Source organism: Melopsittacus undulatus, chromosome 14, assembly GCF_012275295.1.
Source record: "Melopsittacus undulatus isolate bMelUnd1 chromosome 14, bMelUnd1.mat.Z, whole genome shotgun sequence".
NCBI classification, from domain to species: Eukaryota; Metazoa; Chordata; class Aves; order Psittaciformes; family Psittaculidae; genus Melopsittacus; species Melopsittacus undulatus.
Window position 1 is genome coordinate 277,370 of NC_047540.1, and position 11,841 is coordinate 289,210.

At 53.1% G+C, this 11,841-nt stretch overlaps 2 protein-coding genes across 2 annotated transcripts; both read left to right on the top strand.

Annotated features, from left to right (window-relative positions):
- The first annotated feature begins 216 nt into the window (after positions 1-216).
- LOC117437001 (hydrocephalus-inducing protein homolog) lies at positions 217-1,568 on the top strand. Its single transcript, XM_034069388.1, has 4 exons — positions 217-249; positions 819-1,099; positions 1,276-1,495; positions 1,557-1,568. Exons 1-4 carry the CDS (start codon positions 217-219, stop codon positions 1,566-1,568), a joined length of 546 nt encoding a protein of 181 aa, XP_033925279.1.
- Positions 1,569-2,221: 653 nt separating this feature from the next.
- On the top strand, positions 2,222-6,550 carry LOC117437002 (hydrocephalus-inducing protein-like). Its single transcript, XM_034069389.1, has 6 exons — positions 2,222-2,405; positions 3,742-3,905; positions 4,164-4,314; positions 4,561-4,791; positions 5,402-5,626; positions 6,092-6,550. The coding sequence occupies exons 1-6, from the start codon at positions 2,379-2,381 to the stop codon at positions 6,548-6,550; spliced, it is 1,257 nt and encodes a 418-aa protein (XP_033925280.1). The 5' UTR covers positions 2,222-2,378.
- The last annotated feature ends 5,291 nt before the right edge of the window (positions 6,551-11,841 follow it).

An 11,841-nucleotide genomic window follows, 5' to 3' on the forward strand; every position in this document is an offset into this window, starting at 1 on the left:
CCTCCCATGGTTTGGGTTTCTGCCACTAGAGTGGCAGAAAGCCTTTTCTCCTTCTTTCCTTTGGCTTGATATCAATCCCTACCGCCTCAGGTTGACGTTGTGGATCCACCAGGAAAGGTGGTGAAGCTGGGAAACGTCTGCATTGGACAGACGGTGAAGAAGATGGTCACCGTAGCCAACAAGAGTGCAGCCCCTCTCACCTTTAAGCTGAGGGTCATGTCCACCGTGCCAGAGCTGCAGGAAGCTGGGGTAAGGCCCGTTCCTTCTCTGCAGAGCACTTTGGTGTGCCTGCAGGGAGCACTGAGCTGCTGTGGGTGGGAGCTAGTAGGTAATGACTCAGGTGTGGGCTGCCCTGGCTGCCTGTGCCTGCCCTGTCCTGCCTGCTGGCACTGCTCTGGCAGCAGATGCCTGCAGTGCGAATGCTTCAGCTGAGCTGGGTGCCAGGACTCCCCGAGAGCCAGAAGTGAGAAGGCAGCACAATTCCTCTAGCCTGTTTTAGACACATCCATCAGGATGCAGCCATGTGTTTTAGATCTGGAAAGGTGAGGGAGGTGAATCTTGAAAGAGGGAGAGTTGCAGCTCTGTTGGAACGTATGTGAAAGCTTTAGAAGACAGAGTTGACCTCGCCGTGACCAGGTGGACACATGGTAGAAAACACCTTTGGTATTCCCTAGGAATGCCTAGGAGGGAATGAGTGGGACTGGGGCAGTGCTGGTGGGGACAGAAGAGGAATTGGAAGCCTCTTCCCTGAGTGTGGTGAGGGAGGCTCCACAGCTCACTTGCCAGATGAAATAGTCTCCACTCGTTTCTTCGGGTAGGTTCTGTGCTTGAAGCCCAGCAAGGATCTAAAGCTGAAGGGCAGAGGAGACACCTGCAAAGTGGAGGTGACCTTCTCCCCGAAGCGCCGCATGCAGCCGTTCAGCGGGGAAGTGCTGCTGGAGTGCCGCGGGCTGGTGCGCTCCCTCTGTGTGGTGCGGGGCTCCTGCCAGGGCAGCCTCGTGAGCCTGGACCAGGACCAGCTCAGCTTTGGAGCCGTGGTGCAGCAGAGCTACACGTGCCGGCGCGTCGTCATGCGGAACGCGGGCGACACGAGAGTCAGGTAAAGCAGCAGGTCCTGCCCAGCCTCAAGCCTTATTGCCAGGTGGCTCAGTGTCAGGCCTGAGATGTGGTGGGAAAGCCCACGAGAGACTTGGAGCCTCACACTGAGGCTTACACTGCCTTCACAGCTCCCCGTGGCTAATCCTTCTTTCCTGTCCTTGTGCTTTCCTCGGCAAGGTTTATGTGGGACGCGGAGAGCTTCAAGCCAGACTTTTCCATCAGCCCCACAAAGGGTTACATCAGCCCAGGGGTGGATGTCCCCTTGGTTGTGACCTTCCGCCCCTCGAAGCTGAGCCAGGCTGTCCAGTACGAGGGGCTGCGGTGCTTCATCCAGGGCAGTGAGGCGCTGCAGCTTACGCTGGCAGGATCCTGCGTGGAGGCCCCTGGCCCCAAAGAGGTAACGCAGCAGGGACAGGATGGGCCCCTGGACCCCAGCATCTGCACCACATCTCTCCCAGGGCAGGAACTGAAGGACACTTGTGAGCACAGACTCGCTGGTGCTGGGGTATCCCAGAGAGAAACTGCTGGGCAGGATTGCCAGAATTCCTGAGCCCTGTCATTGCCTTTCTCCCCTGTTCAAGGTGCTGCTCCTCCAGTGAGCAGCTCAGCTGTCCTGGCTCTGCACTGCAGCACCCATGCCATGTATCCCAGCACTGCACCTGCAGCCACACTTCTCCCCCCTGCTGGGCCAGGGGAGGGCATTCAGCAGTAGGAAGGGGCAAGGCATCTGCATCCAGTCCCTGGGATGGGGCAGTCTGGGAGCTGTTGGCTCTTGCTCCCAGAGAGAGCGTGGAGCTCCTCTTCCTCCTGCCCACGAAGGAAGGGGCTGTGTGGCTGCAGATCTTGTCCTTGCACAGGAGTTTCCTTTCAGGACTCCCTGTTTCCTTTCACCCAGCATGCGAAAGGCTTGTTCTGCTCCCTTCTTCAAGAGCAACCAGCTTGATTTACTCCAAAAGCTATGGCCAAAGCGTAATTTTTGCATGTGACAAGGAAAAGCTGCTCCCTGTGCTCCAGGTCCTGGTGCAGAGCCAGCGTGAGAAGAGTGGGAAGGGTTGTGGGTACGACCCAGCAGCCTCTGTGCTCCTCTGTTACAGACGCTGACTTTCAGCTGCAATGTGCGTGAGAGGCAGAGCCAGACCATCCTCCTGTCCAACCCGAGCAGCGAGGCCTGGACCCTGCAGCCCATCATTGAGGGGAAATACTGGAAAGGGCCTGAATTTATCCACCTGGAGGCCAGGCAAAAAGAAAAGGTCTACCAGGTCACCTACAGACCCCTAACCATGAGCTCTGAGAACAAGAAGCACCAGGTACGTGAGCTGTGCCAGCGTGTGCTGACCCTCGTGGCATGACCCTTGTAGCTCACCCTGCTTTGGGCAGGAGGTTGGCCGAGATGACCTTCAGAGGTCCTGTCCAAGCTGAAGGTGTCCTGTGCCCTCTGTTGGAAGCTGGGTTTTGTGGTGGCTGAGGGCCAGGCACGGGCAAAGGGCAGATGGGAACTCGGGCCTGACACCAAACGTGTTGGAGCAGCTGACCTAAAGAGCCAGGCTTTCTGAAGGCCAAGAAATGAAGTTTGTTCTGCGCAGCTCCTGGTGGCTGCTTGTGGCAGCCCAGGGGGCTCAGAGACCCCCATGCTCAGCGCACGGCTGCACAGGCTCTCCGAGCCCTGGGCACAACCACTTGTGCCTGTCCTTGTGCAGCTTGCAGGGAGCAAGAAGGGCAAAGCTGCCCTGCAGTTTCTCAGTGCCCTCCTGGCCGTGAACAGGCAAGTGGGAAACGAGAGAGATCTCTTGACAGTCATGCAGGAGCTGTGGGAGGAGCCCTTCCTGCAGGTCTCAGGCTGGGCACATGGGGGTGACTGGCCCCTCTGTAATGTTTTCTGTGCCATAAGGGGTCAGTTCAGAAGGGCTCTGGGGTGCTGGAGCTGCCGGGTCCTTGTCCCGCTCCAGCTGACCTTACAGTAGGCCAGAAATGAGGTCAGAGATTTCTGGTCTCCGTCTCCAGGGTGCTCAGCAGATCTGTGCCCTTAGGGTTGCACGTGCTCAGCATGTCTTTAACGTAGAGCCTGCGTGAGGAGTCTTGCAGCTTTCAGCTGCTGTGGAGGCAGAGGAGATGGCAGAGGCAGGTGTCTGGGATCCACGGGCACCCAGAATGATCATGGATATGAGCTTTCCATGGCCCACGGCTGGTGGACCCCTGTTGTGCCAGCTTAGAGGCTGCTGTCTGGGCAGTGCTGTTGGGGCTAAGGCCAGCAGGACTGAGGCAATGGAGCTCATCAGGGACGGGCACCCCCTGCCCAGGGCTGTCCCTGCATGAGCACAGGCTGGCAGGGATGTGCCCAGGTGAGTGTGGCCAGTAAGGGAGTGTTGAGATGTGCAGAGCAGCTCTGCTGCAGGGCCCGTGTCTCCTTGCTTTGCCCAGAGATGCTGCCTCTGTGTCCTGTAGCTGTGCCATGTCCTGTGGGCCATGCACCCACTCACAACCAGCTCTGAGCAGGTGCGATGCTGGTGCCTCCTCCTGCACAGGACAGGGCTGCAGGCAGAGCTCTGCCAGCTGGGCGTGCTGGAAGTTGCTGCAGTGAGAGCCTGAGGCATGGGGCTGGCCAGGGGTGCTCCAGAGCCGACTTGTCCTATTCGTTGTCTGTAGGGCTCCATCTTCTTCCCCCTGCCGGACGGGACAGGCTTACGCTACCACCTGGAAGGAACTGCTGAAGCCCCCAGGTGTTCAGGGGCCATTTCCCGGCAGGTTCCATGCAGGAAGTGCCACACGGAGCTCATCCCTGTGTCCAACTGGCTGCACAGACCACAGAGGTGAGTCCAGCCCAGGAAGTCTGGAAGTGCCTGGAAGCTCCTTCCCTGAAAGCTTGTCCCTCTCCTTGGCAGTGTCTGGCCATACCCACGTTCTGCCTGTGCAGAGGCACCCTGGAGGGCTTTCCTCCAAGGGGGATGAGAGTTGGTGCCCTGTGCCTGAGGCACTGAGGGTGAGAGGGGCTGTATTGTACCCCCACACGATGGGTATCCTATGGGAGTCCTTCGTGTTGACCTTCACTGTGTCCTTCTCACCCACAGGTTCCTGGTGGTTATTGACATGCTCAAACCAGAGAACCTGGAAAGCAGTTCTGTGCTGCAGGGGTGTTCCTACATGGACGTGCCAAGCTCTGCGAAGAAGGACTACCAGCTCACCTTCCTCTCCTGCAAAGAAGGAGTCTTCAGGGCAAAGGTAAGTGAGGACACTGGTCTGCAGGGCCCTTCAAGGAGCTGTTGGCTCACCGAGAAGCTACACGCCTCTTCATACCTCCACGTGCACAGGTCCTATGAAATACCGCACGTGCTTTCTGTGGTCTTGTGCTCTTCCTCGGTTGGTGCTCACAGCCATTCCTGGAAGCAGGGCGCTGAGCTCAGTGGGCTGTTTTGGGTCTGTTTTCATGTGTGGAATGAGCAGCCCTTCCCTTTCTGTCTGATTTAGGTGACCTTCCTCAATGAGACAACCGGAGAGTACTTGTTCCACATGGTGACTTTCAAGGCGGTGGCTTCAGGACCCATGGGCACTGTTCAAATGAGCACCGCTGTTCGGCAGAGAGTGTCCTCCAGCGTCAAGGTGGACAACCCTCTGCCTGTCCCGGTGACGTTTGACATCAACTGCAAAGTGCCCGACGTCAGCGTTCCCCAGCACTTTACTGTCCCTGCACAGTCGAAGGTAGGGGCAAAGCTCCTCCGGCTCCCTCTGCTCTCCCTGCTCCTGGCTGCAGGGGATGCTCTTGAAGGGTGATGCCTGAAAGGAGCCATGTGGGGCTTCCTTCCGTGGTGGCAGCTCCCTGCCGATGATCTAGAGAGGGAGCAGTGTGCGAGAATATCCCCAGTGGGCATCATCCTGCGCTGGTGGAGCCTGCCCTGCTGCCCCCTGGAACACGCTGCAAGTGGGCCTCACGTGGCAGGTCCTTGTGCCACGTGCCCCTCATTTAGTGTGGTGCTTCCAGCTGTGAGTGGCTGCAGGACAAGCCTCAGCCCATGGCCAGGTTGTCTGCAGCCTGGATTGACAGGAAGTGGTGTGTGCCCTGGGGGAGCACAGGGGCTTTTTATGGGTGGGAAGCTTCTGGCATCGTGCTGGAGGGCTCTGAGCTGTTGGGATCTGTCCCTAAGTGAACCGTCCCCCAGAAGGAGCAAGGCTGTGCCCGAGAGAGGGGAGTCAGAGCGGGGAAGGCAGCCCAGCCTTCTGGCACTGCCTGAGCACAGCAGGGACCAGCTGCCCCTTGTCAGTGTTCCCTGCCTCTGCCTGACAAAGTGGCTTTTTCCTTCCTTCCTCCCAGGCGGATCTTGTCTTGGAGTATCAGCCCCTGCAAACGGGTGAGAGCAGCGGGCAGCTGGTGCTCCAGAGCAGCGACTTGGGCTCTCTGTTTTACACGCTGCAGCTGAAAGCCACCTGGAGCAGGCCAGAGAAGCCCGTGTATTTCCGCACCAGGCTGGGCTCCCGTCAGACCATCACCACCAAAATACGGCATTTTGCCCAGCAGAAGACCGAGTACCTCGTACAGGTGAGCGCGGCTGCCGGGGCTCTGGCTGGGAGGCAGCTCCTCTGGCCAGCACCAGCCCTCTCCACCAAGGGCTCCAAGTGCCTCTGGCTTGGCGTGGCAGAGCCAGGGTGGCCATGTGAGCCCAGGGGTCTTCCCACTGGTGTGGGCTTGTCACCAGCTGCACTGTCCTCCCTTGCGGGCCCGTGTCTGCTGCCCTGGTTGGAGCTGCTTTTGCAGGCGCCACGGTGCCTGGGCTTGCTTCCCCCTTGCAGCCCAGGTCTGGCAGTCGGGTGTCTTGGGGCTTGGGTGCAGGGTTGTCCCTGCTGGGCACGTTTGCACAGTTCTCGTGCCCATTCCCCGCAGGCACTCACCAGGAGTGTGGTGTGGGTGGGCCAGGCCAGGGCCAGGGGACCATCGTGTTCTTCCCGAGGTGCTGGCTCTGCTGTTGTGACCCACCCCCCATGGTCTCTTGTCTCCCCTGCACAGACCGACTGTGCCGACTTCCAGACGGCAAAATCCATCAGTGCGGCACCCGCCAGTGCTGGGGGCTCGGACCTGAGCGTGGAAGTGACCTTTGAGCCCTGCCACCTGGGCGAAGCCAAGGCCACGCTGCAGCTCAGCTCTGCTTTGGGTGGGCAGTACTGCATCCCACTCATCGGCCTTGCGCTGCCCCCTGAAGCCCAGGGCCCCTTCCTCATCCCAGCCGGCGGCACCACCTCCATCTCCTTCAGGAACGTCTTCCGGAAGGCCACGGCGTTCCAATACGCAGTGAAGCACCCGGGCTTCACCGTCAGGGCCCCCGAGGTGCTGCGTGCCAAGAGCAGCACCACCATCACCGTCTCCTTCGCGGGCGGCCCGGCTCCTGTCACCAGCAGGCTGGTGGTCTCCTGCCCTGGGGGCTCCTGGATCTACCACCTCCGGGGCCTGCCCTTCCCCCGCAAGTGAGCAGCTGCCCCCAGCCCTTCCTGCCACGTTCGTGCTCTCAGGAGCAAATAAATGTCATTTAACATCCTCCCACACGACGTCCTTGTCTCTGAATGGGAGAGACGTGAATTTGCTGGATGGACACCCGGTGGACAAGGAATTGGCTGGATGACTGCACGCAGAGAGCTGCGGTCAGTGGCTCTATGTCCAACTGGAGACCAGTGAGGAATGGTGTCTCTCAGGGGTCGGTGTTGGGGCAGACCCTGTTCAACATCTTTGTTGGTGACACAGGCAGTGGGATCGAGCACCCTCAGCAAGTTTGCTGACGACACCAAGCTGTGTGGTGCAGTCAGCGTGCTGGAGGGAAGGGTTGGCATCCAGAGGGACCTGGACATGCTGGAGAGGTGTCCAACCTCCTGAAGTTCATCAGAGCCAAGTGCAGGCTCCTGCCCCTGGGTCAGGGCAATCCCAAGCACAGCTACAGGCTGCAGGGAAAAGTGATTCAGAGCAGCCCGAGGAGAAGGGCCTGGGGGTCAGAACATGAGCTGGCTTCAGCATGGGCTTGAGCCCAGAAACCCCCTGTGTCCTGGGCTGTATCACCACCAGCATGACCAGGAGGTCAAGGGAGGTGATCCTGCTCCTCCACTCTGCTCTCATGAGACCCGCACTTGGAGCACTGGGTAGAGTTCTGGTGTCCTCACCAGAAGGACCTAGAGCTGTTGGAGCAAATCCAGAGGAGGGTCATGAGGATGCTAAGGGGGATGGAGCAGCTGCTGTACAAAGACAGGCTGAGAAAGTTGGGGCTGTTCAGCCTGGAGAAGAGAAGGCTGCGTGGAGACCTCATAGCAGCCTTCCAGTATCTGAAGAAGGCCTACAGGGATGCTGGGGAGGGACTCTTCATTAGGGACTGCAGTGACAGGACAAGGGGTAACAGGTTAAAACTTAAACAGGGGAAGTTTAGATTGGATATAAGGAAGAAATTCTTTACTGTGATGGTGCTGAGGCACTGGAATGGGTTGCCCAGGAAGGTTGTGAATGCTCCATCCCTGGCAGTGTTCAAGGCCAGAATGGATGAAGCCTTGGGAGATATGGTTTAGTGTGAGATGTCCCTGCCCATGGCAGGGGGGTTGGAACTAGATGATCTTAAGTTCCTTTCCAACCCCAACTATTCTATGATTCTATGAAAGAGCTACATGGGAAAATAAATCTGATAGAGAAAATGGTCAAATAGGCAGTACATTTTGAAAGCTGCAGATCTCAATGTGTATTCTGTAATACCTGCTACTCCACTGATGAGCTGACTCTTACCGTGGTGGAAGTGATCTTGGAATGATAATGGAATGTCCTGAAAGCGTCAGCTCAATGCTTCAAGAGCAGCTGAAGCAAATGAGGTGCTGGTAATCTTCAAAGCAGGAATTCAAGATAAAACAGAAGGCACTGGTATGCCACCAAACCAATAGTGTGCTCTCAGCTGGAGTGCAGCATGTCACTTGACTCCCTCATCTCGCTTAAAGGAAAATGGAAATGCAGTACAACTGGAAGAAGTCTGGAAAAGAGTGGCAGGGATTATTTTAGCCATGGAATAACTTCAGTAGGAGGAACCAACTTGTTTTCTTCATCCTGGATCTTTGCCCCATTTGGCCTGAGCAAGAAGGAGGAATGAAAAAGTCTGTTCCTCTTTCTCTGTAGTTTTAAGACAATAAGCAGCATACAAAAGTTAACAGCAACTATTATTCACTGGCCCTCCCAGTAAGAAAACAAAGGAGTGTGGGATGCAGGTAATAAGTGGTGGGTGCAAAACAAACCCAAAGAACTGGTTCTGGACAGAGTATGTCATTGACATTGTTGCCACAGGGTGTTTCTGTAGGTTCAGAAAATATCAGGATGAACTGATAGAATAACAATATGTTGGGTGTATGAAATAGAGAAACCTTTGTGTTAGGCTGTTCTGCAAGTGCATGGAGGCAAAGAAGACATTCAGGGAGCTGTGCTACATACTGCCTTTGCTTTTTAAACTCCTTTTTCCCAAGAATTTAATTTCTTTGACTGATGTGGAGGTGAACGTTTGGTCTGAGCTAGTATCCCATTTTATAGGAGGGGCTAGGAAAGTGCACATGATGTCATAGGTTGTGACAATAAAGGGCCTTGAGCAGCAGGAATCCTAATTCAAAAGCACACAAAAGCTCTGAAAAATAAGAGAAAGTGGAGATTGAGGTTGTTCTTAATTATCCTTTAGTGTGTCCCGATAGACTAAATGGCATTTCTTTGTATTCTTAAAGACACAGCTCTTGTGTCTAGTGCTTTCAAACACTGTAGCCACTAACTGATGGCTTCCTTGTATGTGAAGTTGTACCTTTTGAAAGCTAAAACAGAACATATTTTATTAAAATCAAAACCTGTAAGTAACAGAAGGTAAAGGTGTTTTTAGTATTTAGTTGTTTATCTTCCTTGTTTACAGCTTTAGTTTACTGTTAACTGCTTTATGGGTAATCCTTGTCCCTGGCATTTGTGGAAAGAGATGGAGCTAACAGCTGTCACGTTTCCATTAGATAAGAACTGAAAGATCTGGAACAGAGGGCAAAGAAAAATCTTCTGCACTTATGGAAATAACACTTGTAGACATCATTTGTGATGTCTTGTTTCCTGCACTTGCAAAATGTTGTGTGGCTAGAAATGCCTCCTGTCAGTCATTGGTGTATAAGTTTGTAATAGTTTTGATAGCAGATTGTATTTACATGACGTGTTGCTTCTTCCCAGATTCTGCAGCAGGTGGTGCATGGGTGCAGTGAGAGCATGCTAGGGACAATGGCACTGCCAGCTTGCCAGTTCATGGAAGAACCCGGAATGGCAGTGCAGAGGCATTAATCTAAACATCCTTCTAACAACAATAGCAAGTTTGAGGTAAGTTAGACCTGTAGTGTAGTACAGTGCATTTGCATGGCTTGAAGAGTTCTAAACCATCACGGTGGTTGGAGCAGAAATGTCAGTGGTCCACGTGTTTACCTGTGGGACTTTGTGCTTGAAGCCCCTGTGAAATACCCGTTCAGCCTTGCTTTTGGAAGGGCTGCTGCTGGATGAGTGGAGCCCTGCCCTGTAAAGAAATAGGTTCAGTAAGTCACTTTTATTTAATCTCCTTCAATCATGTGAAAAGTGCATAACTTCAGTGGTTCTGCTGTGTGTGTGTTTGCAGCAGATCATATTCTTAAATAGTCTCAGGGCCTTAATGAACAAATATTTCTACCCTTTCATCCCAAGGTTCATTTCCGTTTGCCTGTTACTTCCTTGTGCTGTCAGATGAAAGCTGGGAGTGGAGTCTCATTTTTCTTGTCTTCTCATTTGAGGCTATCTTATCCTGACACAAACAATTCTTATTTTCTTCTCTTGAGATTGTTTGAAAGCCTTTTCCTAATACAGTTTAGTGAGTAATTGTTGCCTCTGGGCAGTCTTGGGGTTGTTCATTTATCTGCAGCTCTGACCCTCCTGATTTTTGTTGTTTAAAATGCATAGAAACCTTTAGGTTGTGGCAGTGGAGATCAGTATCAGCAACAATTACCACTTCTAATAAAACCCTAGCAATTAATTTTACATACATGATGTACATGGCAAGTGCATGGCAATGTCCTTGGCCCTTCAGGACAGAGCAAATGGCACCAGATTTCTGTATGAGGGCAACCGAACCTGACCTGGGGCATTTCACTGCCTCTGTCTCCTTCCCTGCTACTTAAGGGATAGTTTCCACCACCACTTACAGGAAAAAATGTAAAAAATGTGGTTTCTTAGTTCATAAATTATCTTTTTTTTTTCCCTTTATAAAGTTTTAGTCCAACTGAGAGGAAAACTAAAATAAAGCTTCTAAGACTGTTGGAAGGAGGGATTAGATCTGAAACAGTTTAATCTTCTTCAAATTCAGATGAACAAAAGTTGAGTCCTTAAAATCAGAGTTTTGTGCCTCCATCTGTGCTCATGAAGGTGTTTCTATATCTCTAATATTTGTTCAGATAAAGAGCACAGTTTCAAGAGTCCAAGTTCTGCACATGTCATGAAGACAAGGATGTCTCTTTAAAGAGAGAGTATGACCAAGCTTGCACGGGCACAGAAAGCCCTCCAGCAGCCCTGAGATCCAGGCTTTCACAACACAAACAGTCACAGCTATTTCCATCCCAAGTGATGCTGCTCACTTCCCCAAAGCAGGAACTGCTCAGGAGTCATCAGCTTTAACAAGATCTTTTGGGCTTTACCAAGGAAGTTTCCTAATCACCACAAAAGCCTCTCAGAAGACTTGGATGCGGCTTGCTCATTCTTCATAACAAGCCATCAGAGATTAATTAGATGGGGATAACAAGAAAGAAACTTTCATCTTTCTTAACAAAGTTCACTTCTACAGCTGCCTTGCTTGACAAAGACAGCTCATGCCCAAAGCCACAGCTGCTCTGGGCACCCTGTGCCAGCGCCTCAGCACCCTCACAGGGAAGAGCTTCTACCTAAGAGCTCATCTCAGTCTCCCCTCGGGCAGGTTCAAGCCATTCCCCTTGGCCTGTCCCTACAGGCCCCTCTCCATCTTTCTTTTAGCCCCTTAAGGCACAGCCAGGTTTATGGAGAAAGGTTTCTCTCTTCCTGCTCTCAAAAGAGCAAACCAACACTGGTATTTTCTAAGGAGTAATTCCCTATCCTTTTATGCAGAATATAAGCCCTGTTTTCAGGAAGTTAGTATCTGCTACCAGCAGCCTTTAGAAAAGCAAAAGCACAGCCAGGACACTGCCTACATTCATTTTGCTTTCCTATTCTGTTCAGAAAGTGGTTTTTCTACTGCAGTAGAAATTACTGTTCAATAGAATTGATTGAGGCCAGGTTGGACACAGGGGCTTGGAGCAAGCTGCTCTAGTGGAATGTGTCCCTGCCTGTGGCAGGGGCTGCAACTGGGGGAGCTTTAAGCTCCTTTCCAACCCAAACCATTCCATGGTTGTATGAAAAGCTGCTTTCACCTTCCCACTTTTGAATGGGGTTTCTGAAGGATCCCAAACTATCAGCATGGTGAGCTGATGTTTCCCATTAGAGGCTTAAACTGGCTCTTCAGGCTGTGGCCTGTGTCTGCTCTGAACACAACCCACATTGGAGCTGTGTCTGCCCATCACTCTTCACTGCAAGTAGAGAGAACCATCCACTTTTCCCCAGAAGAAACCCCTGATATAGATGTTTAAAACAGAGCCAAGCTCAATCAAAGCCCCCAGATGTATCCTTGTCTCTTTAAGGGGAACCTTCAGTAAATAATGAGTCAGCTGCAACTGGGGTGGAAAAGAAGCTTTGCCTGGATG

Coding starts and splice junctions, on each gene's coding strand:
- LOC117437001 (XM_034069388.1), top strand. CDS start 217: ATGTCCACCGTGCCAGAGCTGCAGGAAGCTGGG. Junction 250..818: donor CAGAGCTGCAGGAAGCTGGG/GTAAGGCCCGTT, acceptor TTCTTCGGGTAG/GTTCTGTGCTTGAAGCCCAG. Junction 1,100..1,275: donor GCGGGCGACACGAGAGTCAG/GTAAAGCAGCAG, acceptor TTCCTCGGCAAG/GTTTATGTGGGACGCGGAGA.
- LOC117437002 (XM_034069389.1), top strand. CDS start 2,379: ATGAGCTCTGAGAACAAGAAGCACCAG. Junction 3,906..4,163: donor TGGCTGCACAGACCACAGAG/GTGAGTCCAGCC, acceptor TCTCACCCACAG/GTTCCTGGTGGTTATTGACA. Junction 4,315..4,560: donor AAGGAGTCTTCAGGGCAAAG/GTAAGTGAGGAC, acceptor TGTCTGATTTAG/GTGACCTTCCTCAATGAGAC.